At 42.4% G+C, this 27,930-nt stretch overlaps 2 protein-coding genes across 4 annotated transcripts; one reads left to right on the top strand and one right to left on the bottom strand.

Moving 5' to 3' along the window:
• Positions 1-47: 47 nt before the first annotated feature.
• LOC115404429 (dynamin-1-like protein) lies at positions 48-27,795 on the top strand. Of its 3 annotated transcripts, XM_030113751.1 has the most exons (20): positions 48-246; positions 666-807; positions 1,262-1,308; positions 1,388-1,459; positions 3,312-3,398; positions 3,849-4,011; positions 4,089-4,209; positions 4,424-4,555; positions 5,079-5,285; positions 5,505-5,625; positions 5,691-5,846; positions 5,924-6,013; positions 6,096-6,188; positions 6,664-6,717; positions 7,036-7,116; positions 7,643-7,777; positions 7,868-7,977; positions 8,052-8,211; positions 8,342-8,400; positions 27,775-27,795. In XM_030113751.1, exons 1-19 carry the CDS (start codon positions 145-147, stop codon positions 8,396-8,398), a joined length of 2,130 nt encoding a protein of 709 aa, XP_029969611.1. In that variant the 5' UTR covers positions 48-144; the 3' UTR covers positions 8,399-8,400; positions 27,775-27,795. The 3 variants fall into 3 exon arrangements, with proteins under 3 accessions (XP_029969611.1, XP_029969610.1, XP_029969612.1); XM_030113750.1 differs by lacking the exon at positions 27,775-27,795 and having other exon boundaries at positions 8,342-8,891; XM_030113752.1 differs by lacking the exons at positions 7,036-7,116; positions 27,775-27,795 and having other exon boundaries at positions 8,342-8,891.
• On the bottom strand, positions 9,071-23,602 carry LOC115404635 (troponin T, fast skeletal muscle-like). Its single transcript, XM_030114041.1, has 15 exons — positions 23,571-23,602; positions 23,467-23,474; positions 14,726-14,800; positions 14,310-14,333; positions 14,017-14,055; positions 13,505-13,525; positions 13,021-13,042; positions 12,857-12,917; positions 12,607-12,723; positions 12,430-12,507; positions 12,140-12,253; positions 11,947-12,059; positions 11,776-11,866; positions 10,145-10,182; positions 9,071-9,130 (listed from the first exon to the last, which is right to left on the bottom strand). The coding sequence occupies exons 1-15, from the start codon at positions 23,600-23,602 to the stop codon at positions 9,091-9,093; spliced, it is 873 nt and encodes a 290-aa protein (XP_029969901.1). The 3' UTR covers positions 9,071-9,090.
• Positions 27,796-27,930: the final 135 nt, after the last annotated feature.

The following is a 27,930-nucleotide window of genomic DNA, read 5'->3' on the forward strand; positions in this document are numbered from 1 at the left end:
ACTACAACTCCCAGAAGGGCACAAAAGCTCGCTGCCGTGCAGTGGGTGTTGTTGCAATGGTGGTGTCGGAGGGACATTGAATGACTTTGGCTCCATCACGAAAAAAAGGTAGTTTTTAACCAGTTTAATCCGTGAACCGCGAGTATGGAGGCTCTCATTCCTGTCATAAACAAGCTCCAGGATGTGTTCAACACGGTGGGAGCGGACATCATCCAGCTGCCGCAGATTGCAGTGGTGGGGACTCAGGTAAATGCTCTGGTTGTGTGCAGTTACAAACATAGCTGCTGTCATGCTAGCTGGATAACCTTGCGTTAGTGTAACACACGCTTTGAAAAGAATCAGATGTTTAATGTAATGCACAGCGTGCAGGAGTCAGTACAGAGGTTACACAGAGGCCTAGGGAGCTCTGCTACAATCTGACTGCTGCAGAACTCGTTTGCACTGTCTGCACTGGCAGTGACAGCGAAATCTATTTTGATCTCATTCAATTAGTGCTATAATAAGAGTCTCGTGCACACACGTGCCTCATTTGGCCAAAACCAGGTCAGTGCTTGAGGAAGACAGGTGCAATTAGATTAGCTGACTCTGATTCAAGTGGTGCTGGTGTGTGAAATCAGAAGGGAAGCAGTGTTTATGCCTCTAAACTCATGTGTTTGTGTCTGCAGAGCAGTGGAAAGAGCTCTGTGCTGGAGAGCCTGGTGGGCCGGGATCTGCTGCCTCGTGGGACTGGCATCGTAACCAGGCGACCCCTCATACTCCAGCTGGTCCATGTGGATCCTGCAGATGCCAGGAAGAACGACGACAGTGGTAGGTGCTGGTGGCAGCGCCCCACTGCAAGGACATCCAGGAAGATGCCCCTGCTCGAGTTCATTTTTCTCCCCTTTTCGTGATCCGATACGTGCACATGGAAAGGCTGTCATCACTGTCAGTCCTCAGTTTTAAACCTCTGTCGCTGTCTTTCTGCCCACTTGCAGATGCCATGGTGTGAAAAAAGCACGGTGCTTCACAAAGGAGCACTGTACAGGTGTCTTCATATTTAATAACCTGGCTTAGTTTCTTCTGTTGTTGCTCCCGTCCCTTTCATCCTGTGGCTCCAGCTGCTTTTATTCAGCACACCAGTGGTCAGGCATCGATCCTCGTGTTTAATGCTCTCCCTTTAGCCTCCTGCACCGCGTAGTTTCTTTCAAGCCGCACTAGTCAGCGCCTGCTGCGAGAGCATCGGGTTAGAATTGAGACATGCAATGTTTGCTTTGGTTTGCAGGAAGAGAAGGTGAAGAGTGGGGGAAATTTCTACACACCAAGAACAAGGTAAGGTTTGCTCTTTTTATTCTTATGTGTTTTATTTTTGTGAGCGTTGTGATGTGATCGTCTGGCTTTGTTTTTGCAGATCTACACAGATTTTGATGAAATCAGACAAGAAATTGAAAGTGAAACTGAGCGAATATCTGGTAATAATAAGGTAAGACTTCAATCGAATCAAACCAGTAAATCTGCCTGATCTTGAAGGGATAAGAACACTATGATACAGCTGCAGGGAAAACACAGATTAGTGACTAACAGACAGAATACACAGCTTTTACCCACAAGCCAGCTACCTTGAAGCGATTAAAGTGGATTTCCCAGCAGTATGTATGACTATCAAATTTGAGTCCACCGTAGAATGCTGCACTAACATTTTTATGGCATGTAATTTAAGGCCAGTGGCTCCTGAAGGGTTCCGAAGTCATTCTGGAAAGCTGAAGTCAAACTGAAAAAGACGTCTGCTTATCGAGTTTTGTTCAAATTATTTTGGTTGTTGACATAACTGCAGCTCTCAGGCTGAATGTAAATGTAGTTGTTGCTCAATGTTTGTGGCTACTGTTCTTTGTGCTGACATAATTCCTGTGTAAATATTTGCAGCCATTCTATTGAAGAACTTTTTGGTTTGTGTGGGAGAATTTGATTTGATGTCACACTCCACAGTGAGAGCATTTCAGTTTCAAATCTTAGTTTGCAGGTCTTTCTGTGCAGAGTTGGTATGTTCTTGTGTTCTTCTGGTGTTCCAGTTTCACCTGGCAGTCCTGAAACATGCTCGAGGTCAAAGTCTATGCAAAGTCTTTGAATCTGTAGACATCAATAAGACTTATTTACCTGTTCGAAGTCACATTTCTAGTTGACTTTTGAGCTTTCTTTTTCTATTAAAGTTTTAATGCTGAAAAAAATCTAAAGTTGATGGAAATTCTAGGTGATGCCTTTAAACTGATCCTCCTTTTCCATATAAAGAAGTAATTTGAGATGCTTTTGTATCTACCTGATGCCATTTTGACAATTGTCTCTCTAAAAGTCTCGACTTTGATAAGTTTAAAGGCTTCAGAACATCTGTGAGCAGGATGTTATATCGCAGCAGCATCATACACATGCAGGTAAAAATCGCAGCAAATCTCTTCTCTCACTGACTTCGCCATCAAAGCCAATGTCAGAGCTGCATCTTCTTCCAGACAAGGGTCACAAAGTTGGAGCCGATCTGAGCTGACGGCGAGGAAGATACGCAGCTGAATCTGTTACTGTGAGGCTAAAGATCAAATCACTGCTGGAAAACTGTCCGATCAGTGTATTTTTATATCCTAAATGGATCTCTCTTCTTCACATTACATTGCTGACAAATTACACAAACTTTATTGAGTAAAAAAATATAATTTCCAGCTTTCCTCTTGCTGTAACATCACGATTTGAGGCACTCACTAAAATATGTCAGCGTTGACAATTTCAGCCCTTGGTTGTTCAAGAACATTTCTATATCTTTAAGCTTTAAAGTCAGTATGCAGATATACTAGTTAATTAAACAAATCTCTCGCAAAGTTGATAAAAGCGATCCAAAAAGTATTTCACTATTTATAGTTAAAATATCAGGCTTTAAAGATCTCGTAAGCATTAAGTATTACTGTCCAGCCTGACAGTGAATAAGTTACAATTCCACAGTCGTAAAGATGGACACCGTTACTTGCTGTAGTTTTCTGCCAAGCAATTTTTCCATTTTGAAGTTAAGTGCATCCATCAGGTTCACCAGCTGGAAACAGGAAGTGCTTTGCTAAAGCAAATAATTGTCTATTTTGAAACATGAGGGAAATAATACAACAGCTCTCTCAATGATAAACACAATTTTCTCCATAAATCAGATAAAAAGTATAATGACAGATTTGAACTGTTTAATGTGTTTTTTTTATCGTCTAAACTCTCCGGTCTGGGATGGTTTCATGCGTTCTGTAAATCGGTTCAAAGCTGCTAAAACACACATCAGGCAGTTCCTCTTCCCCCCCTTCGCCCCTCTGCAGGGAATCAGCGATGAGCCCATTCATCTGAAGATCTTCTCCCCTCACGTTGTCAACCTCACGCTGGTGGATCTGCCAGGAATCACTAAGGTAACGCTCGCCGCACTTCCTGCCTCCCCGAGACACAACCGCTTTGATCACGCGCCGCACCTCGGGGAAATTTAGTTCCACAACATTTCCCGTCTTGAAAGATACAAGTATTCATTAAAGGAAGTTAAATTAAAAACCCCCCCAAAAAAATCCGGCGGGCCCACCTGGCCACCGGTGTTAATCTCCCGGCTGGCGGCGCCGTTCTGTAGCTGATATTTGCAGGCGGCTGAGAATTAATACCCCCGTCTTGATGTTTCTAAGCCGCGTGCTGTCAAAGCCGGAGCGCACGCCGGCTTTCATTCCAGCCTCATTAGTTCGTCCCCTCTGGTTGAACATGTGTTAATTTGAGAAATCTTCTCTGCTCCAACCGGTAATGAATCAAACTGACGTGCGGTGTGTCGTGTTTTTTTTTTGTTTTTTTTTGCCTTTAATTGGCGCCGCCGCCTTCAGGTGCCCGTCGGCGATCAACCCAAGGACATCGAGGTGCAGATAAGAGATCTGATCCTGAAGCACATCTCCAACCCCAACTGCATCATCCTGGCCGTCACGGCGGCGAACACGGACATGGCGACCTCGGAGGCCCTGAAGGTGGCCCGGGAGGTCGACCCCGACGGTAGGGGACGCAATCTGACACCAAGGACGCGGTTTGTTTGGAGCCGATCGGCTGATTATTTCCCGCGACCGTTTCAGGGAGGAGGACGCTGGCGGTGGTGACCAAGCTGGACCTGATGGACGCCGGCACCGACGCCATGGACGTCCTGATGGGCAGAGTCATCCCGGTCAAGCTGGGCCTCATCGGCGTCGTCAACAGGTCTCACTAGCCACATTTAATAAGACTCTGAAATGAAAGGGCCGTAACGGGACGAGAGTGATCGATTTCTTAACGATGACAGACGAGGGTAAACATCGGCGTCTGCTGTGGTTCGGCCGTGATTACTAATTCATATCCATCATCGTTATTTCACCTCCGGAAACAGACGGCGGTGAATGGATCTGATTCCGTTCTCTTTGTTTTCACTGACCAGGAGTCAGCTGGACATCAATAACAAGAAGTCGGTGGCGGACGCCATCCGGGACGAGCACGCCTTCCTGCAGAAGAAGTACCCGTCGCTCGCCACCAGGAACGGAACCAAATACCTGGCCCGGACTCTGAACAGGTAGCGGCCGGTGTCACCTTGACGGACGGCTCCCGGGAGAGAAACCGCCATCATTACAGCGTTTTTTTTTTTTTTTTTATCGCGACGACTCCCTGATGGCTGCTCAGTATGCGCGCCTCGTACTTGAAGGCCTCGTTTCACCTCCTTTATTCAGTCAAGCATTCAAAGTTTGATCTCATCAGGTAGTCGCAGCGGCGGGGAGCTTTGGCCGGTATCGGGTGATACGTGGCGGCTCGATCTCACGTCCCCCCAGGCGGAGCGCGCCTTAAAAGCCGCTCATGTCTGCGGTACGCGAGGAGGTGGTTTCTTTAATTTCACTGAATAACTGATGCGTGATGAAATTAAGAGGGATTAGGATGCAACACTCGGCACAAGTCGAGGTTCGTGTGTGTGCTCACAAATTCAAATGAATCAGTTCAGGAGGTTTCACTGTATCGGATGCAGTCTTCAAGTTTCTCAAACTTCGTGCATTTGGTAAGAAATTTGTGTTTGCGCCGCCTGCTCTGCCGTTTGCCCCCGTCAGGCTGCTGATGCATCACATCCGGGACTGCCTGCCCGAGCTGAAGACGCGGATCAACGTGCTGGCGGCTCAGTACCAGTCCCTGCTCAGCAGCTACGGCGAGCCGGTGGAGGACCAGAGCGCCACCCTGCTCCAGCTCATCACCAAGTTCGCCACCGAGTACTGCAACACCATCGAGGGCACGGCCAAGTACATCGAGACGGCCGAGCTGTGAGTAGCAGGGCGCGTCCCCTCCCCTCCCCACATGGTGGCGCTGTTGGTCCAGAGCAGAACCAACACTTGGTTCCATCATTTTAATGTGATCCAACTTGGAAGTTGAGGCACGCACACACACACACACGCAGGCCTCCTCCGTGAGGGAAGAGCTGACGGGAGCCGGGGCCACAGGGTTCACATCACAGCTAATATCCCCCCGCCGCTGCGTTCCAGGTGTGGCGGAGCCAGAATTTGTTACATATTCCACGAGACGTTTGGCAGAACGCTGGAGTCTGTGGATCCTCTGGGAGGCCTGAGCACCATCGATATCCTCACCGCCATAAGGAACGCCACGGTGAGCGCGGCTGCGTTATCTCACCGTTAGAGCCGCAGCCATCCTAATAACCCCCCCTCCTCCAGGGCCCCCGTCCGTCCCTGTTCGTGCCCGAGGTTTCCTTCGAGCTGCTGGTGAAGAAGCAGGTGAAGCGGCTGGAGGAGCCCAGCCTGCGCTGCGTGGAGCTGGTGCACGAGGAGATGCAGCGGATCATCCAGCACTGCAGCAACTACAGCACGCAGGTCGTCGGCGGAACCGCCGATCGCTCGCCCCGCCTCCCCCTCTCACACTCGCGCGCTCACCCCGCTCGTCTCCACAGGAGCTGCAGAGGTTCCCCAAGCTGCACGAGGCCATCGTGGAAGTGGTGACCTCCCTCCTGAGGAAGAGGCTCCCCATCACCAACGAGATGGTACCTCACTGTTCGTCTTCACGCCCCGGGGCGACGCGAATCGGCCGCCGATCCCTCATCGTGTTCCCGTTTCTCGCCGCAGGTTCACAACTTGGTGGCGATCGAGCTGGCCTACATCAACACCAAGCATCCGGACTTCGCCGACGCCTGCGGCGTCATGAATAACAACATCGAGGTTTGTTCTCTTGCCATTAAGGATGGAAGAATAATTGAAATGATTTCAAATCAACAGAGTGGTTCAGGTGGTAAACACACAGACATGAGATAAACAAATTAATGTCATAAAATGTCTTGAACTATAATTATCAGTGCATTTCCTCAAGTACATGAATTCATATTGAAAAAGGAATGAGAGAAATGTTGAAGAGCTTATTGAATCTGTTTTCCATCAGTCGTTATTTCCACTGATTTTTTTTTGATCTCTATTTGTTTTATTTCATTTTTCTCTTCCTGTCTTGATCTTTGTCTTATGAATAGAAGACGCTTGCGATTTATTTATTTTTTTGTATGTGAATTGTTTAATGTTTGGACTTTGCCTCATTTCCACCTTGAAAGCCTCGCACCGATTCTGCCGACGGACTGATCATTTCCAGCCTCACATATTGTCCCGGGACGCTCTTCGCAGAGTAACACGGGGTTTGTGTTTACAGGAGCAGAGGAGGAACAGGATGCGAGAGCTGCCTGCTTCAGTGCCCCGGGATAAGGTAAAGAAAAAGAAAAGAAAAGAAAAGCTAACTGTCTTTCTGGAGAGTGCAGAGCCTCGTCTGTGGCTGCGGCGTCTCGAGTGTAAAGCGATGATCACTCAGCGCTGCAGGAGCAGGAACCAAATGCTTCGGATAGTTTCCATCCAGGAATTTTATCCCACATCTCCTCTCTGGCTCCCAGGACGTCTCCTCTCCCCCCTCTCGGCTCTCAGCCGCCAGCCTCTTTTTCTCCCGTCTCCCCACATTTCTTCTCAGTATTTTTTTTTATTTTTTTTTTCCTTCTTCCTCTCCTCATTCCTGCTCTCATATTCCTGCTAGTCCGTTGGCAAAGGCCCGGCCGGCCCGACTGTGGCTTCTGGCGAGTCCCCCGCGTCCGGAGTAGACATGGACGGTGCCAAGGTGGGCCCATCGGCAGCCCAGCGGCTGTGGGGCATGGATGGATGGATGGATGGATGGATGGATGGATGGATGGATGAGCATGGGCTGCTGGCATGCACTCTGATCTGTGCTCCTGTTCCGCTCTCCTTCAGCCTGTGTGGACTTGCACTAACAACTGTCCGTTCCACCCAAACTTTGCCCTTAAAGCCGTCTTTCCCCCCCCCCCCCGCTCTCTCTTTTCCTTCCCCGACCTCTTATCCTGATGGATGTCTTCTTTTAAGATTGTGGGAATTGTGCAGTGTAGGTAAGCCGACTGCTGTGTGCTGGCGATCGATTCCTATTTTTTTTGTTTTTACCTCCGCCGTGGCGGCGGTGGAGCTTTAGGGATTGCACCAGTCAGATGACGTGTAGCCTTCCCCTGACTTTTCCCTGAACAAATCAGCTTTAAAGATGCTCATTCTTATTTTTTCTTGCACAAGTTAAAAAAAACAAAAAGTAAGATTTGGCATCAAGCAACGCTTGTAACACGGATGTTGTGACGCTGCAGGCGGCGGCGGGGGCGGGGCCTCCGGGGGAGCAGGACGGCACCGGGAACTGGAGGGGCATGCTGAAGAAGGGCGAGGACGCCCCGGGCTCCGGGCCGGGGAGCCCCCTCAAGGGAGTGGTCAACCTCCTGGATGTGGTAACCGAACGCCGGCGGGAATGACGCCGCTGCCCCGGGAAGAGAGTAACCGCTAAACCCTGGTCTCCGTGTCTCCGTGTCTCCGTCCAGCCGGTGCCGGTCGCCAGGAAGCTGTCGTCTCGTGAGCAGCGGGACTGCGAAGTCATCGAGCGCCTCATCAAATCCTACTTTCTCATCGTTCGCAAGAACATCCAGGACAGGTAGGAATTGTTGGAGCGCGTCGTTGGAAAACCTCGCCGCCGTCTTTACTCTTCCTCCTCCTCCTCTTCCTCAGCGTGCCAAAGGCAGTCATGCACTTCCTGGTCAACCACGTGAAGGACAGCCTGCAGAGCGAGCTGGTCGGCCAGCTGTATAAATCCGGCCTCCTCAACGACCTGCTGACCGAGTCGGAGGACATGGCCCAGCGGCGCAAGGAGGCGGCCGACATGCTCCAGGTAGCCAGCTCCCAGCATGCACCGCTCCCCCCCCCCCCGCAATCCACCAGGACCTTTCTTTCTATCAGTCAGTTCATCATCTGTGTGCTTTTTTTTTTTTTTTTTCTATCTTTGCTGTTGTTGAATCCAGGCGTTGCAGAAAGCCAGCCAGGTGATCGCCGAGATCAGGGAAACACATCTGTGGTGATGAAAAGGAACCGAAGCGAAGCGACCGACGCTCAACGCTCTCATCATGGAAGTTAGAAAAAAAAAAAAAAAAAAAAAAAAAACACAGCGAAGCTCTAGTGTACAGTTAGATGTCATCGTGGTCTACCAGAAGCGAACATTTAGACTTCATGAACAAATCGATTTGAGTTTAGAAAGTTGTCGGCGTGGTCAACCAGGAGGGAAATGGACTTTTAGAGACCTTTAGCTTATTTAAAGACATGAAATGTCGTCATCCAGCCCTTCATTTGGATCCTTTTTCATCTTCGCCAAACCATGAAGTTTGAATTCTTTTCTTTTTTTTTGCACTATCGTCGCCACACTGTAACTGTATAGCGTTCTCACTATTTATTGAAGTGTTATTTAAATGTGTGGTTTTCAGTTTACATATCGCTGCCTACACGTGAAATACATGGTGCACTGTGATCCTGTCTGGTTCCCATGAGAGAGAATAAATACAGGTATTTTGTTGCCACTTAGATGTTTTGGATCTGTGTGTGTGTGAGACAGGAAGTAGAAGAGAGACGCTGATTTTGAGGAAATGCACACCGGAAAGCCTGAAAGTACGAGTGTGTTTATTGTTTCCAGGCAGCACAGGGTTTGTTAAAGCGTGCGTTGCTTCGCCGCCGCCGCCGCCGCCGCTCGGGGTCACGTGCCCGCCGCTGACGCTTCCGTCTATCTCACCCGGCCCTTGGCCTTGCCTCTTCCTTTGGCGCTGTGGAGAAATTGTTCAGCAGCGTGAGCACTGATGCGATCTGACCTGTTTGCTGAGCACAGAAGAAGCTAAAATTGAGAAGTTTGCATTGGGAATAAAAAAAAAAAAAAAAAATCTGAGACCGTATGAACGGATTATTCATGTGTCTCCTCATGCTTGGTGATAAACAATGGAGGAATTAAAAGTCAAACGCCAGAAGGTCATGCTATTAGCACACACACACACACACACACACACACACACGGTTTCACAGATGCTCTCACGCTCTCGGGAGCAGCCCTACCTTTGATGCTTTTTTAAAAATTTTTTTTGTTTTTTCCTGCACCTTTTGCCCAAAAGCCGTGAAGCCTTCAACAAATGTCTCCCACACATTTGACAAGCAGACTACAAACACTTACCGGCTGCTTCCACACTGACGCATCTTTTCTCTCTGTCTTAAATTTTCACACAGATGCTCTTTCCCCTGAATTCTTTTTATTTCTAAAAATCTCCAAGCATCTGGGGTTTTGGTTTGAGCAGAACACGTTGGCTGATGTGCAGATCTCAGTTTTATACTATTAGAGAATATTTGACATAAAGGAGCTAAAATGAAAACACACTGATATTTTTCATGGCTGTTTAAAACGGGTAACAAAAAAAAAAAAAAAAAAAAAAGATTTTAACTTGTTTACAGCCGCAGGAGGAGCAGTTTTCTCGGCACCTCTGTTAATCTTGCCGCTCACTCGACGCGGCGCCTGGTCACATGTTCCCGCTTGGTGGGATTATGCGACTTTAAAAGGCCTTGAAGGAAGTTCAGGAAGATGACGAAGTCCGTGAAGGATTTTAACACATACGAGGCCAAATAGAACAACTGAATGTATGTTTTCAAGAACAAAATTTGCACTTTTGTCAGAAGAGTCTGACGCTCGACTTCCCCGAAGGCTCTTTAAACGGAGACCGGAAAACCGCTACGGCTCCACGCGTGGAACGACGCCCGAGATTTCCCAGGAAACCTCAGGTGGAGTTCCCACTTACCTCTGGTTGGCCTGAATACGCGTCTGGAGCACATTGATCTGTGGGGGACAAACACGGGAGGTCTGGCTAAGCCCGGAAAACAAAGACAGGTCAGACGGACGCCAGAGCGGACCGGACGGTCCTGAAGATCTCGACGGAGGACGAAGACGGTTCTTCAGGTTCCTCTTATTATCAACAAAACATTTAACCTTCATCAGTAGACAGTAAAGCTAAAGAGAAGAAAGTTATCAGTCATTTAAACCTTTCGGTCTTAATTTCTTTCACTTTTCAAGCTTCACCTTCTTCAAGGCTGATCTGAAGCACTGTTGAGGCGTTTAAGTGCCATGTTTTTATCCACTTTTGGCAGGAATTTGAAGTTTTCTAATATTTTGCCGTCATTTATGGTATCCAGAAAGGTCAGTACAAAATCTGCAGTTTAGACAACGTTCACCAGTGTGCCTCACGTTTTTAACACAAACCTAAAAACTCACTTATGTGTCAGATTTTGAGTTATTTTGGAAAAAATTAATGTGCAAAATTTAAAAGCCTGTTTTTCCTGAACACAGTTGTGAAATTAGTTAATTCTTTGGCATTTTAGGACAAATGCTTGCTTATCTGAATCCTCACACTCCCAGAAAAGAAAGAGTTATTAATGCTCTCACCATCAAACTCCCAGCGAGACAAAGCAAATAATTCCTCAAAGCGTCGTTTCATGTATTTTCTTCCTCTTTTCGACTGAACATCAAACGCAGACTTACTGTGGACCCACCAGACCTGACTCCTGCACTCCTGGATTAAACCACCACATGCGAGTTTCTGCAGTAACACACACCACCTGTTCGCGCTGCGGCTCTGGTCCCGTCCTCTGGGACCCCGGTTCGAGACCCTCGGACTCTTGACACAGACAGAACAAAACTACACAACACGCCTCTTTTTTTTTTTTTTTTTTTTTACTCACAACTTCTGCTGCTCACTGATTCGGCTTTGGAGTAAACTGATCTGTAAGCACGAGTTGAAGAACAATCGGAAAACGATGAAAGTTTTGAGCTCCATCATTTTATCTTTTGTGGATTTTTCATGCGCATCTTGTTTTCAGATTTTTTCAATCCAAAGAAATATCGCCAAAAGGGAATCATAGTTTTCAACAATTTGAATAAGAAAGTCAAGGGTACAGTTAATATATACATTATTTACAGTTACAGATTATGGAAGACTTCCTATATAACTATGCTTTTATTGCCTCAACAATGATGTGAAAAAAAGTGCCATTATCAAAATAATCAAATGATTGTTTAAAGGTTTTCAGTTTTTTTTTCTATAAATTTAAACAAATCTTAGTGACGATCAGAAAACACATCAATACGCTGACTTTAATTTTTTAATTTTTAAAAAAAAAAATTGGATTAAACAATTGGAGTTTTCGAATATCCAGTTAGATTTTTCATCTAGTTCAGAGATTTAAAAAAAAAAAGTTGAAATAAAATGTTTTTTTGATCTGTTTTGCACCTTCCAAACAATGTTCTATAAAGCACACCTTATTTGTTTTTTGAACAGTATTCAAGTATTTAGATTGGGGAAAAAAAAAAAGTTGGGGACACTTTGAGAACTACTGTTCTTTTCTTCTTTTTTTTTTTTTTTTTTTCCACACTTACATCGTATTTCTGTCTCTTGAGCCTCTCGGTCAGGTCAAACTTCTCGGCCTCCAGCGTGAAGAGCCACTGCCACAGCTCGTTGGCCTTCTCCCTGTGGAGGAACATCCTCCACAGTCAACAACGGAAACGTGGTCCCGCGACGTGTTTCCGGCCGCGTCCCCGCCTCCTTACTTGACTTTCTCCTCGTTGAGATGCTCGATGTTGAGCGGTTTCCTCCTCTCCGCCAGGATCTTCTTCTTCTTCTCCCTCTCCGTCTGCTTCTTCGCTCCCCTCTTTCCGTCTTGCTGTGAGGCGAGAGAGCGACGGGAAGGAGTCGCGTTTCCGTTTCGTGAACGGGCGGACCGCGAGACGCCGGATGACTCACCCTCTGCTGGACGCCGCAGTACTGCTGAGTCATGTTCGTCAGGGCCTTCTTCTTCTTGGCGTCCTCGTCCTGCCTCTTCCGAGCCTCCTCCATCTCCTTCCTCTCCTTCTCTTCCTGTGGCGCAGAGTGGAGAAAGCGTTTTTATGTCTCTGAGGCAATCACACTGATCTGTGCCACTCAAAAAGACACAATTAGGCATTATTAATATGTTATATTAATGTCGTAATCTTTTATCAGTCATCTGTGAAGTGCTTTTATTGAACTAGATAGATAGAGATAGAGGAACTCACTGCCAAGCGAGCCTGCCTCTCCTTCTCCAGCTCAGCTCGGATCCTCTGCTGCTCGGCCCTCTCAGCACGACGCTTCTCCTAATCACACACACACACACACACACCGGTGCAGTGTGATTGTTTGCTCGGGGTGGTGCATCACTCCAGCGATCTGGCTCGCGTTCCTGGAAGACTCACAATCCTGTTGACGAGAGCGACGAGCTCCTCCTCGTCCTTCTTCCTCTGGATGAAGTGGGCCTCGATCAGCGAGTGCAGCTCAGACAGATCCTTCTCGTGACGCTTCCTGTTGATGTCCTGCAGGTCACACAACCTTCATCAGCGTTTGGGCCGGATCATGGTTATTTCGGTCTGTTTGAGATGATCTGACGCTTAGTTCAGTGCCGCTTCTGTTTTCAGCAAACGAGAAATCTTTTCTTCCATCACTTACGTCGAAGTCGACTTTTTCTCCTTCAGGAATCTTTGGCACCGTCATGGCTGGAGCAAAAGCCCTGAAACGCAATCGGTCTGGTTTATAATGCTAATAATATCGGGTGAAGGAGCCGGCGGTTTGGTCGCATGAAGCGATCGAAGCTGAAATGATAAAATACTTACTTTGGTTTGGGTTTGGAGTCATCTGTCGTAATGAAAGGAGAACAGGCTCAGGTCATTCTGATTTATGTTTACCTCTTAAAACAATCCCCATTCTCATTCATCTCTTTCTTCTCAATACCAGAAAAGATCCATCTCAATCTTAAATATGGAAAAAAAAACATGTCGGTGCTCTCTCTCTCTCTCCCACTGACCACATACAGCCAGGGTGGATTTGATCATTTTTGCTGGACGTGGCTGTAAAGAGTGTCTGGCACTGGATGTCCGGCACTGTGGCTTTAAAGCGAGTGGAGGACAGATTGTGGAACAGCATGTCGGGATCGGCTGCTGCCAGCGCTGAGGGGATTTCTTTATAGTCTCTTTAAAGCTGTTTCTCAAATACCACACAGCCTTTGTTTTGAGTTTGTGCTGAGGAGCGGTTTTTATTTTACTTGTGCCATAGCTATCACATGCAGCGGAAAAAAAAGAAGAAGAAGATTCACAGTACCTTCATCTGCAACTTGAGCTTCTACAGGAAGGAAATGGGAAAAGTTAGTACATATAAATTCATCTTTTTGAATAACAACTTCATATGTTGTAATATAATACGCTTTTATTGTGCATCATAAAAAAGTAACAATGTCTAAATCTAAAGTGTTGACATGACGGTCTTTGTCTGGGTAAAGTATTTTAGTACCAAAAGCCGCATTAATAAATGTATAGTCAGTGTGGGTCAGAGCTACGCTTGTAACAAATGAAACCACGTCAAGATGAGGTGTAAATTCAGATTATTTTAAACTGTGTAAAAAAAAAAAAAAGCCTTCCTCAAGAAAGAAGAGCATCGCTTGAGGCCAAGCGGGTCCTCATCCAATATGGCGGCTATGTTCATAGAGAGTAAAGACAGTGGACGTAGCTTTCGTGACGTCACCCATAGCGTTCCCAAATCCAACTTGATGCAAAACATTTGATGGTTTAATTTAGTCCGATCATGCAGAAACGGCTGAAAAAAAAATAACCTACCGTCTTCTGCGGGCTCCTCCGCAGGCTCTTCTGGAGGCTCTTTGGAAAAGGAACAGAGAAAAACCCATGAAATGTTGCTCCAGTGGTTCTTGAAACAGGTTTGCTAAAACAAACTTTTCTTTTGATCTGATCCTGATGTTGTCTGTTTGGTTTCACCGTAATTTTCAGAGAACTGTTTAGCAGCCAGTCTCCAAGGTAATCTGAAAGTCTTTAAGAAACCAGGTTGGGATCCACTGAATGATCCTGACGTCTGTTGCAGAAAACGAAAAAAAGAAAGGATGAAAAGGCCTCACCTTCAGCTTCTGGCGCCGGAGGCTCTGAGGTGGTGAGAAAACAATGAAAGCGTGATCATATAACCCAGCTCGGTTAAATACATTTATGTATAAGATGCATCAAAGAAATGGAAAGTTTAAACTGTTTCCGTAAAAGTAAGCAGAAGTCATAAAATGTCTGTTTACGTTCAGACAGAGGAGGCAATTCTTCCACTAAAGTGTTACCAGGACAAATATTTCGGGAGGAGGCGAGGGAGATTGCAGGATATCTGCACCGTGAAAATGATTAATCTCCAACACAGAATCACAAAGATTGGAGCTCGTGATTACTTTTCCTGACAAATAGTTGGGCAGCGATGACTCCTCGCTGCAACTCAAACATGGCAGCGCTGAGCCGCGCTGTGCATACAGATTTTAGAGGATGAAATATGCCGTACCCTCCTCTTCGGGCTCTGGAAGGCGAGGCGGCGGATCGGAGCGTGAAACAGAGAGCAGGCCGTCAGTCCGCGACAATGCGAATGTTTGTTAACAGGAAGATTTACAGCAGAGGTCTGCAACCTTTAAAGACCTGCAAAAAGGGGCTTTTTCTACCTTTAAAATTCTGTCTGGAGCCAGAAAACAGCTTTAATCTTTAAATCAGAAACAACACAGTTCATAACGTTTAGTTTGTACTTTGACTATAAACATAAAAACAGCATCTTAGGTTGTATTTAAGACATTTTATCACTAAATCCAACATTTTTTTCCCCGCTTGTTTTCTTTTTGGCTCCTGGCCCTGGGTTGCAGACCTCTCATACAGACAGATGTTAAAAAGAAAAAAAAAAAAGTTCCTACCATCAGCTGTGGGCTCAGGCGCAGCTGAGGTGGTAATAAATAACAAGGACACGATTAGACATTGTCATTTCATCAACAGAATAGTGAATAAATCATATCAAAGGATTTCAAGGGATACAATAACTCATATTTTCTATCTTAGAATCGGTAAGAAGTCTGAGCTTTTGGACAAACATGAAACAACTCTCACAAACAGAAGATATCAGACGTGGAAGATGTGAATATTTTAAAGCGACTGTCAACTGTGTTCTTGCATGAAAAGCCTTTTTTTTTTTCAGTGTAGACATCCCTGCTTTCTTCAAAAGAATATCTTATTTTTGGATTATTTCAACAAATACTCAACTTCTCGGCTGAAACATAGCAGTGATTAGTAGGTACTGAGCATGAACATGCACAATAAAACTTGTAAATTTGTAAAAAAATTGAATCATATCCGCTTAAGTATTAATATCATTCATTACCTTCAACTTCTGGGGCGACTTCTGTATTAAAAGAACACATGAAGAATTTAAACAGTCAAAGTTTGTCGGTGGAAAACAAGTGAAGAAAACAGGAATACGACACCAACTCCCCGGCAATGAGACGCCACGAGGGCGTAAACGAGAAAGAGAGAAATATAAAAAAGGTTTTATTTACAGATGAAAAACAAATCACACAAACATTTTCTCTTTCAGAGTCTCCATGACTGAGTGAACAAAATATGGATTAGCGGATCAATGAGTCGGTGGCAAACAGCTCGCGGCTGGGATTTGGTCATATTCTGAGCTCTGTCACATTGTCTCTCTCGGGATGCGTTGAAAAACACTGCAGGTGTTTGACATTCATGCCAAACAAAGCCGAAACAGGGAATGATCCCGGATCACAGACGGGGCCTGCGAGCGCTTCGTAACACGTCGGGAATCAAAGCGGCCTAAACACCAGTTAGGCTTCATAATTGCACCGCCCATCAATATGACTTTGTTTGGATCTGCCGCGGGGCAAACGACCAGAACCTCAAGTCGAAATACAGCAGAGCAAAGTCAACACATTAGTTATGAAGCTAGAAGTAAAGTGCTGCATGTTACATCGTGAAAATATGAGTTACAAAATAATGAAGACCACGATGGTTCCTGATATAGTGTGTGAATTCATGTGTTCTGCTAACCTGCATTTTGCTTTCTGAAAGCTCGATTGCTCAATGTCACCTGAAGAAAAAATTGATATAAAGTGGTAAATCGTGAGCTTGGGTTGAGCTTCTTTTCTGCGATGTGATACATCTAGACAATTCCAGAAGAAATGTTGACTTTGTGCCTGCCACATGAATGAACCCCTGGGTTGCTGTCATGTCATCATGAAAGGCCAGTTTACTGCTACAGCCTGACCACTTTTTCAAAGTCAAAATCAACAAAAAAAAAATTTTTTTTTTTGTTTTTTTTTCACTGAAAATTGTCTTATCACTTTTTTAAAGTCAAATTAAGAAAAAAGAATTTTGGCCTATTTTCATAGAAAATGACCTTCCTAGTCAAAATCAAGTCAAAATCAAGAATTTATTTTTTTTTTTTGTTTTTTCACTAAAAATGGTCTTCCTATAGCCTTACCACTTTTTTCAAGTTCCCATCTCCCATCTGCTTCCTTCAACTTACACTCTTGGACGGTCCCCAAGCACACTTTTGGAGTTGAAATTAAGAAAAAAATATTTCGTCAGTTATCATGAAAAATGGTCTTACTAAAATAATATTCCTTTAATATTCCTTACCACTTTTTTACAGTCAAAAGTAAGATTTTTTTTTGGCCAATTTTCATTAAAATTGTCTCACTGTAGCCTTACCACTTTTTTAAAGTCGAAATAAAGGAATATTATTATTATTTTTTTCCACTAAAAATGGTCTTACCACTTTTTGAAGTCAAAATTAAGGAAAATTATTTGTAAGTTTTTTTCACTAAAAGTGGTCTTCTTTTCTTTTCCAATATTCACCCATTGATGATTTTGTAACACTTTCGCAGTGGAGTGATGTTGTGTCCGTGGCTTACTTGGTAGAGCAGTGGTCTATGGTATGTGAGGTCAGTGGTTCAACCCTCATCTCCTTCATTCAATGTACGCTCATGAGTGGTCCCCAAGCACACTTTAGGAGTTGAAATTAAGAAAAACAATATTTTGCCAAATTTCATGAAAAATGGTCTTACCACATTTTTACACTCAAAATTAAGAAAATTTTTGTTTTGCCAATTTGCATTAAAATTGTTTTTCTATAGCCTTACCACTTTTTTAAAGTCAAAATTAAGGAAAAAAAAGTTTTGCAAAATTTCATGAAAAATGGTCTTACTATAGCCTTACCACTTTTTTAAAGTCAAAATTAAGAAAAAAAATATTTCGCCAAATTTCATCAAAAATGGTCCACGTTTTTACAATGAAAATTAAGAATATATTTTTTTTTTGCCAATTTCCTTAAAATTGTCTTACTGTAGCCTTACTATAGCCTTACCACTTTTTCAATGTCAAAATCAAGAAAAAAATTTTTTTGTTTTTTTTCATTGAAAATGGTCTTGCCTTACCACTTTTTTTTGTTTTTTCGCTAAAAATGGTCTTACGATAGCCTTATCATTTTTTAAAGTCAACATCAAAAAAAATTTTTTTTTGTTTTTTTCACTAAACATGGTCTTACTACAGCCTTGCCATTTTTTTAAGTCAACAGCATATATTTCAACAATTTTCACAAAGACAGTTTCACTCGTCTTTTTTAATCGAAATTCAGCAAAAATAGCCTTACCACTTTTTTCAAGTCAAAATTAAGAAACATTTTTTTGGCCAATTTTCATAGAAAATGGTCTTACTGTAGCCTTACCACTTTTTCAAAGTCAAAATCAAGAAAATTTTTTTTGTTTTTTTCATTGAAAATGGTCTTGCCTGACCACTTTTTTCAAGTCAAAATCAAGAAATGTTTTTTTTTCACTAAAATGGTCTTACAATAGCCTTATCATTTTTTAAAGTCAACATCAAGACAGATTTTTTTTATTATTTTTTTCACTAAAAATGGTTTTACTATAGGCTTGCCATTTTTTAAAGTCAACAACATATATTTCACCAATTTTCACAAAAAAAGTCTTACGACAGTTTGACCCGTCTTTTTAATTCGAAATTCAGCAAAAATTCTTTTTTTTTTTCTGATTTTCACTGATTAATGGTCTTATCACACTTTTGCAATAAAATGGTGTTGTGTCTGGTGTCTTGGTAAAGTAGTGGCCTCTGGTATGTGATGTCACTGGTTCGACTCCCATCTCCTTCCTTCAATTTACACTCTTGGACGGTCCCCAAACACATTTTTGGAGTTGAAATTAAGAAAAAAATATTTCATCAATGATCATGTAGCCTTACCACTTTTTCGAAGTCAATGAAATATCAATATCAATGAAAATTGGCAAACACATTTTTTTTTATTTTGACTTCAGTTTTGTTTTTCACTAAAATGGTCTTACCACTTTTTTCAAGTCAAAATCAAGAATTTTTTTTTGTTTTTTCACCAAAAATGGTCTTACTATAGCCTTACCACATTTTAAAGTCAAAATTAAGGAAAGAAATATTTTGCCAAATTTCATGAAAAAATTACAATAAAAATTAAGATTTTTTTTTGCCAATTTCCTTAAAATTGTCTTACTATAGCCTTACCACATTTTTACAGTCAAAATTAAGAATTTTTTCGTTTTGCCAATTTTCCTAAAAATGGTAAGTCAAAGTCAAGAAATAAAAATATTTTGCCAAATTTCATGAAAAATGGTCTTACTATAGCCCTACCACATTTTTAAAGTCAAAATTAAGGAAAGAAATATTTCGACAAATTTCATGAAAAATGGTCCACTTTTTTAAAGTCAAAATTAAGGAAAATTATTTGTAAGTTTTTTTCACTAAAAGTGGTCTTCTTTTCTTTTCCAATATTCACTCATAGATGATTTTGTAACACTTTCGCAGTGGAGTGATGTTGTGTCCGTGGCTTATTTGGTAGAGCAGTGGTCTGTGGTATGTGAGGTCAGTGGTTCGACCCTCATCTCCTTCATTCAATGTACGCTCATGAGTGGTCCCCAAGCACACTTTAGGAGTTGAAATTAAGAAAAACAATATTTTGCCAAATTTCATGAAAAATGGTCTTACCACATTTTTACACTCAAAATTAAGAAAATTTTTGTTTTGCAAATTTGCATTAAAATTGTTTTTCTATAGCCTTACCACTTTTTTAAAGTCAAAATTAAGGAAAAAAAAGTTTTGCAAAATTTCATGAAAAATGGTCTTACTATAGCCTAACCACTTTTTTAAAGTCAAAATTAAGAAAAAAAATATTTCGCCAAATTTCATCAAAAATGGTCCACGTTTTTACAATGAAAATTAAGAATATTTTTTTTTTGCCAATTTCCTTAAAATTGTCTTACTATAGCCTTACTATAGCCTTACCACTTTTTCAAAAAAATTTTTTTTGTTTTTTTTCATTGAAAATGGTCTTGCCTTACCACTTTTTTTTGTTTTTTCGCTAAAAATGGTCTTACGATAGCCTTATCATTTTTTAAAGTCAACATCAAAAAAATTTTTTTTTGTTTTTTTCACTAAACATGGTCTTACTACAGCCTTGCCATTTTTTTTAAGTCAACAGCATATATTTCAACAATTTTCACAAAGACAGTTTCACTCGTCTTTTTTAATCGAAATTCAGCAAAAATAGCCTTACCACTTTTTTCAAGTCAAAATTAAGAAACATTTTTTTGGCCAATTTTCATAGAAAATGGTCTTACTGTAGCCTTACCACTTTTTCAAAGTCAAAATCAAGAAAAAATTTTTTTTTTTTCATTGAAAATGGTCTTGCCTGACCACTTTTTTCAAGTCAAAATCAAGAAATGTTTTTTTTTCACTAAAATGGTCTTACAATAGCCTTATCATTTTTTAAAGTCAACATCAAGACAGATTGTTTTTTTATTTTTTCACTAAAAATGGTTTTACTATAGGCTTGCCATTTTTTAAAGTCAACAACATATATTTCACCAATTTTCACAAAAACAGTCTTACGACAGTTTGACCCGTCTTTTTAATTCGAAATTCAGCAAAAATTCTTTTTTTTTTTTTCTGATTTTCACTGATTAATGGTCTTATCACACTTTTGCAATAAAATGGTGTTGTGTCTGTGGCCTGCTTGGTAAAGTAGTGGCCTCTGGTATGTGATGTCACTGGTTCGACTCCCATCTCCTTCCTTCAATTTACACTCTTGGACGGTCCCCAAACACATTTTTGGAGTTGAAATTAAGAAAAAAATATTTCACCAATGATTATGTAGCCTTACCACTTTTTCGAAGTCAATGAAATATCAATATCAATGAAAATTGTCAAACACATTTTTTTTTATTTTGACTTCAGTTTTGTTTTTCACTAAAATGGTCTTACCACTTTTTTCAAGTCAAAATCAAGAAATTTTTTTTTGTTTTTTCACCAAAAATGGTCTTACTATAGCCTTACTACTTTTTCAAAGTCAAAATCAAGAAAGAAAAAATTCTTTGGTTTTTTTCACCAAAAATGGTCTTACTATAGCCTTACCACTTTTTTAAAGTCAATGAAATGTCAATGTCAATGAAAATTGGCAAAAACTTTTTTTATATATTTTGACTTCAATTTTTTTTTCCACTAAAAATGATCCTACTAAAGCCTTATCACTTTTTTAAAGCCAAAATCAAGAAATTTTTTTTTTTCACTAAAAATGGTCTCATTGTAGCCTTACCACTTTTTTTAAAGTCAAAATTAAGAATTTATTTTCACTAAAAATGGTCTTACTATAGCCTTACCACTTTTTTAAAGTCATAATCAAGAAATTTCTATTGTTTTTTTGGTTTTTTCACTAAAAATGGTTACTGTGCCCTTACCAATTTTTTAAAATCAAGATAAAGAAAACATTTTTTTTTGCCAATTTTCAGAAAAATTGTCTTACTATAGCCTTTTCACTTTATTAAGTCAAAATCAAGAAATTTTTTTTTTTTTTAGTTTTTTCACAAAAAAAGGCCTTACCACTACCACTAAGTCAAAATTAAAGCTGCTGTAGGCAGGATTTTGCTAGTCAATGCTAATTTTTCTGTGTTTTCTTTGGATTCAATGTTAGAGTATCCACTGATAATCATGTAGGAGTGTAGCATAATTGCACTACCGCGAGGGCGCAGCGTTTCCGTCTGTCTCTGTTCTGAGCTGAAAAGGAATCTCGACCGCTCCCGGCATCTTTGACCAATCAGAAGAGCCCCTGAGGCTCTGACTGTGATTGGTCGAGGGGCGTTCGTCGCACGTTCTTGTGTGAGGGGCTTAACTTGCGTAAGGGCGTGATGTCAGAGAAAACAGGACAGGATTGCCTGTGCTGGGTTTTGAATCGCCATCTTAGATGGGTCAAATCGCCATCTTGCTTAGGTAACCCTAAGCAAGATGGCGGAGATGTCGAATCCTGCCTACAGCACCACAAAAAAAAAAAACTTTTTTTTTTGTGGTGCTTTTTTTTTTGTGGCACAAAAAAAAAACTTTTTTTTGTGCCAGACAGAAAAAATGGTCTTAGTATAGCATTTCCACTTTTTGAAAGTCAAAATTAATAAAAAATGTTTTTTTCAATAAAAATGGTTTTCCTAAATACGTTATCATTTTTCACAAAAAAATTGTCTTAAAGGGATCCTTCAACATTTTGGCAAATTGGCCCATTTAGTGCAATTCCTTAGTCATTTCGAACAGCATACTTACTTTTTTTGTGGGGGCGAGCTGTTATTTATTTTGAGGTGGGTCTGAGGAAAGCTTCACTGCGGACATAATGGAAGTGAACGGTATTTTTGCTTCCCCTCGTCAAACTCATCAAATACACAATCCAACAACCCCAAAACACTCTGGTGGACACGTTATAATTCACACATTCACTACGCTGTGAAATATTAATGCAAAATTACGAGATTGAGTTGTTTTTGCGAAGATTGCTAAGACGGAACTACTCACTAAATATGGTGTCTGGGCGTAGTGATTTCAAAAGTGGCTGATTAGTGCCGGTACTTCCTTCTACAAAACTTGAGAAGAAGACGGTGTCTGATCATGGCAGACTTTGTTATTGACGAGGACGATTTTTTTTTTTTTTTTTAATAATGAAACAAAGCCATATTATTTTGAACATCACTCGTAAACCTTTTCAAACTTGTGCACTTTCAGCTACGTCCAGCCGTGTGGGTGAAAGCATTGCAACTACACTACGTCAATGGTTGAACAGCGTGTCACTCCGCTCAGAACTGTACTCAGAAAAAGTAGTTCCCAGTATTTGCTTCAATGTCGTGACGCTACAATATTATTTGTCGGTGTTCCACAGCGTAGTGAATGTGCGGATTATGACTTGTCCACCAAAGTGTTTTGGGGTTGTTGGATTGTGTATTTGATGAGTTTGATGAGGGGAAGCAAAAATACCGCCCACTTCCATTATGTTCGCCGCAAAGCCCTCCTCGACTCACCTCAGAATACACAATAGCTCGCCCTCACAAAAAAAAAGTAAGTATGCTGTTCGAAATGACTAAGGAATTGCGCTAAATGGGCCAATTTCCCAAAATGTTGAAGGATCCCTTAAAGTGGCCTTATCACTTTTTCAAAGTCAAAATCAAGAATTTTTTTTTGTTTTTTTCATTGGAAATAGTCTAACTATAGCCTTACCACTTTTTTAAATTCAAAATTAAGAAGAAACAAATTTCGCCAATTTTCATACAAAATGGTCTTACGCCTCAAAATTAAAGCTGTGAACCCAGGGTTTCATTCACGTGGCAGGCCTGTCTTGAAATGTGTGTCACGCCCACAGTGTCATTCAGGAAAACACATGGCACACACGCACACTCAGATTCGGCAGCAGCTTGCACTCACAAAGTCAAAATTTCTTCTGGAATTTTCTGGTTTGTTATTTTTTTTTCATTACCCAGTGTAGTGCACAATCTTTGTGAGCCACTCTAGTCAAACTTGATTGAAAAGGATCAGCACTGTCCTCAGAAAATCTTAACTTTCTGTCAGCGTGCGCTACATACCGCCACGGTGCTGAAAATGTGAGTGATAATTCCAATAAAAGCTGACAGTTGAGTTGATGTGATCTGACTGACGGGTGTCGACAAATGAAATACTAACATCCTGAACCAGCTCACAATGTCTTCCTCGGCGCTGACAGCAGATGAGAGACACACACACACACACACACCACACACACACATGCACATGTGAATTCGTGCAGAAGTTTTACCTTCTTCCGGCTGCTCCTCTGCCTCTGAGCAGACATATTCAGGTCAGATGCATCCAGAAACCGACGCCAGCGGTGACAACAGAGGATGATCATGAGGTTTTTTTACTCACCTTCCTCCCTGGAAAGAAGGGAAGAAGTGAAGTTTAGGACGATCGGCTCACCTGCTGCTGCTGCGTTTTGTAACCGTTTTCAGAGAGACGGTGGAAATACTCACGGTATCTCCTCGACGACTTCTTCGTCGGCCATCTTGGATTATAATAACCTGCATCACACAGGGATGCAGTGAAAGGTCAGAATCACTGCTTCGGCTCGCAACACAGTTAATCATCATGAAGATGCTCCGTGAGGCACATTGAGAAGATTTTCTCTTGAAATGATGTAAACTCAACACACAAACTGTCTCCATCCCTTTCTCTCTGTGGTGTGTGTGATAGTTTATCCTCCCCTCCTCCTCTTATTGACTGGAATGTTTTTACAGGCCCTTGAGATTTCTTCCCCTCTGACAGATGATCGGCGTCTTTCTTCTTTTCTCGTCCTTTTGGGTGCTTTTATCAATTGTACAAACAACTTGACCCCCCCCCAAAAAAAGAGAAAAAAAGACGTATTTGGATGCGCGCTGTGCGATTGGAAGAATTGTAGCATCTGAAATGATTCCACCGTGGGCACTGCAGGCAGAGGGCCCAGGGCTCCAAACAGCTCCAGGCCTAATCCTCAGCCATTTCCTCTTGGCAGTGATCAAGGCTGCAGGCAGCCGACTGGAATCCGAAAAGCTCTGAAACTACCCGGACGGCTGCGCGCATCCTGCCGGGACGCGCCGGTGTATCTGAAGCCGCGCGTATCGGATCGGCTTTGATACGCACACTCGTGAATGATTTCCCAGGTACTCCGTCGGCTTTGAAGTGGCGCTCGCCAGGAGACGTCCGTCATAAGAAGTGCGATTTAGTCTGATGTCTGTGATTACCTTCCTGTTATTTTCTCTTTCAGTAGCACTTTTGATATAAACACGGTCTTAAAATTGTTGCGCGGACAGGGTCAGAGGGAGCTGAGGTTTATATTTTCATTTCAAGCCATTGGGAAACCGTGTCTTGGCGTTTGATGGAAGTGGGCGTCTCACCCAGCAGGAAGGGTCTAGACGCAATCAGTACGCATTCTGGCCAACAGTGGAGACAGTCTTTTAAAGCTTCAACCACACAATGGGATCAGAACTTTCCAAACCCTGCTTTTCTAATTTTCATCAATCTCCCTTTTCGAACAAGCTCATGAATATATGTTTGGATCCGCTGGAGTCATTCCCTCACATAACTTACTTTAAACCACAACTTCTACATTATTTATACATCCTGGATTTTCTATTTATGAAGCAAATCAGATCATATATATATATTTATATATATATATAGATATAGATATATAAAGATCCAAGTGACTAAAAATACTTTATACAGATCTGGAAAAAAAAGTGTATTTTTCAGAAACGACATTCTGTTCCTCACGTTGCTCACATGCTTCATTCAGTGTCAGAAATATCCTCCCGAGACTCGACGCATTGACTTGTGTCCTCTGTTCTATTTATTGGTGCCTTCAAGAGATGCATCATGTGTTAACGCTGGAACGCCAGACCCCCTCCAATAAAGGAAATCACAATCAAGTCCTTTAATGACGCCATTAAACGGAACTGAGGAAGGAATTGCTGTTTTCCAACTGAAGGTAAGAACAAAAGTTGAGTGATATATTGGTAAAAACACAACAAATTCTATTTGTCTGTTGGTGGGAAGAGAAAAACTTAAGAAAATTGCTCGGAAAAAGGAACAAATGAGGTTGAATAAAAAACGTGAACATATGTGGGATCTTTGTGTTTTTTTTATTCAGACAGATGAAACGGTTGCTACATTCTGACGTGTGTGTGTGTGTGTGTGTGTGTCAGATTGTACGCCGTGTCGTTTCTTTACAGGCACACAAATCACCCCATCATAAAAGTCAGAGTCAGAGGTTCTGGATGTCGGTTGGTGAGGTGGGGAGGCGCTCGGATCTATTTATAAGAATAATGGAGGGAGCTTGTGAACAGGTGTGAGGCGGCAGCTCCTCCAGACAGTGAGTTTGGCTCTCTTTGTCCGGACTCACAGTAAATCAATGAGCCATATTCAGACGGGCTATTTTTGGTCAGCTGCCGGTTTGGCCGACGCTCACACGGCCGTCCCTCTTCAGTCTGTCCTGCCTTTTAAACATATTCCTCATCCTGGAGACAAGTTTATCCCATTCCTTTTGTAATAAAAGAGATTTATTATACACGTACATGTATGTTGAATGGATGACAAAACAAAATCATCTCCACGTCTCTTGGAGCTCGCCGCGGCGCTTTCTTTCCAAGTTCCAGCTGCGCTTTCGATCTTCTGCATGTCACATTCACACCTGACTGCTCTGAGAGAAACCCTGCTGCATGCGCTCTCGAATTCAAACGCCGCGGCGACTGTGAAAGGCCGAAGATAGGAGAGCGGGACGAGAAGAATCCCATCTGGGAAGCGGGGACTGGAAACTCCCGACGGAATTCACGGTGCCGACATGGCCGGGGTATTAAATGTGTATTTGCTTTAATGAATGCGGTCAGTCGCCGTCTGGCTGGAACGGTGGAATAACACACACGGTCTGACAGTGGCAGGAATGCTGCGGCCGCCGGTTCGGGCATTAGGTAGCATTAGCTGAAATCCCAAAGCACGCCACCGACATGACCAGTTTTCAGGGCCGGCTTAGCGCCTCCTTCACCGGCGAACGCCACGCTCAGGTCAGACTCCGTTAAGATTTTAGGCCATCGTCACACTTTGCAGAGGCGATATAAGCCAGAGGCTATCCCGTCGGTTTTTAAAATGGAGGGAAAAAAGTGGATTTGTATCAAAATCATCAACGTGTTCAGTGTTTGCTCTCATGCGCCCTGAGGTCACGGCCATGCTCGACTCTTACCTCCTATATATCCCCCGAAGAAGAGATGAAGCAAGTGCCCGTCTTATTCTTCCACATCCAGACAAAGACAAGTTCAACCACCCCCCTCCCCCCCCAAACTAAAACACACACTTACGTCCATCATGTGACCACATGTCTCCTGCATGACTGGTCAGGACCGTCGCTTCTATTGTTGGAAGCAGAACGATGAGTTATACCTGGAGAGAAATGCTGCCTTCAAGTGCTCCTCACATGACGGGAGAGGTCTGGACATGAACTTCTTTAAATGATTGTTCTTTCCCGTCCTGTGTGTGACGTGACCTGGTCTCACTTGAAAAGACCACAATTTCTAAAGTAGAATTTTTCAAATCAGAGGCTCCACATCAAGTCATCAAACTGGCGTTTAAAGGGCTCTTCAACATAATTAAATATTTGGCAGCCTTTGTGAAGGGATGAAGTTTTTTTTAAATGAGATTTCTGTACAAAACTGGAAAAACGATCTGTAAAGTTGCTGAAGGTTGATTAACTCGCTGCACGTCAGCTGCTGTCAGACTGCTCTCAACAGAAGAGAAGAGAAACTGGTACACTAACATTTTGAAATACTATTTTTTTTTTAGTGGGAGAGTAATGATTCCCCAATGTTCTCATTTTTTTTTGTGTGTGCTGTACCGACATTTCAGACATGTTGCTTTTGTTCAGTGTAAAGAACTGGCGTGAACTTGCATCTCCACATCCAAATATTCCAGATGTGCTCGCTGAAGTACGCAGACGAGTAGATTTTCACTCCATGCAAAGTGCAACCTGCGTTTTCGAGTCTGAATAATACAGGCTGAGTAGTCTGTGTGCTGTTTTTCCCGCCGCCTGGAGACAAGAGACAATTAAGGCCACTCATCAGGCTTTGCCAGGTTCCTCACTGTAATTTAGCACGTTTCCTCTCTCATATTAGAAGTTACGCTCCTTGCCGTCTGCAGATAGAGTCCTTTAACTTCCCAAACTCAATTAGCAGCACTAATTAGCACCGGTGCTTTTAATGCATAAGAATTTAAATATGCAGGGGAATGACTTTCCATTTCCTCCTGACAGGCAGGGGCAGGTTTCCTGCTATTTGTCTCCCAGCGTTCTGATTTTATTCCCACTCATTCATCTCAAGTTTGAATGTGGTTTTGTCTGTGTTTGACCCCTGACCTTTTCTAATTCCATCCAAGCTTTGTGGCGTTATGAAAGGAACCAGAACAACGTGGAATACCTCAATGTCTTTATTGCTGTTTTTTTTTTGTTGTTGTTGTTGTTTTGAGTCAAGGGTACAATGTTCAGGACATTCATCCACCTGGAATATGAACACTTTGCATGACATTGAGAAAGAGACTACAGGTAAGTGTGTTTTGCATAGGCGTAGCGCTACACAAACAAGTGTCTGGTTAAACATGGAAGTATAAAGAATTAAAAAAAAAACAACATGGACACAAGATTGTAAAAAAAAAAAAGGAAAAGAAAAAAAAAAAGCACTGTATTATAACAAAAGAAAACATGAATGTCACATTAAATCACGCTCGGAAATGTTTTGGTCCCGCTCCCCTGCTCTTTTCAGGAGCCGTGGAATGTGATTGTCAGACTCGTGAGCAGTAACGTCGATCAATTTA

The sequence above is a fragment of the Salarias fasciatus genome, chromosome 17 (assembly GCF_902148845.1).
Source record: "Salarias fasciatus chromosome 17, fSalaFa1.1, whole genome shotgun sequence".
NCBI classification, from domain to species: Eukaryota; Metazoa; Chordata; class Actinopteri; order Blenniiformes; family Blenniidae; genus Salarias; species Salarias fasciatus.

Excerpts from the sequence above, each read along its gene's own strand:
- LOC115404429 (XM_030113751.1), top strand. The coding sequence starts at position 145 with ATGGAGGCTCTCATTCCTGTCATAAACAAGCTCCAGGATGTGTTCAAC. Across the intron at positions 5,626-5,690 it reads CCGCCATAAGGAACGCCACG|GGCCCCCGTCCGTCCCTGTT; the intron begins GTGAGCGCGGCT and ends CCCCTCCTCCAG. Across the intron at positions 7,117-7,642 it reads TAGACATGGACGGTGCCAAG|GCGGCGGCGGGGGCGGGGCC; the intron begins GTGGGCCCATCG and ends GTGACGCTGCAG.
- LOC115404635 (XM_030114041.1), bottom strand. The coding sequence starts at position 23,602 with ATGGCCGACGAAGAAGTCGTCGAGGAGATACC. Across the intron at positions 14,056-14,309 it reads TCCGGCGCCAGAAGCTGAAG|AGCCTCCAGAAGAGCCTGCG; the intron begins GTGAGGCCTTTT and ends CCTTTTCCAAAG. Across the intron at positions 11,867-11,946 it reads CTCAACGAGGAGAAAGTCAA|GGAGAAGGCCAACGAGCTGT; the intron begins GTAAGGAGGCGG and ends GTTCCTCCACAG.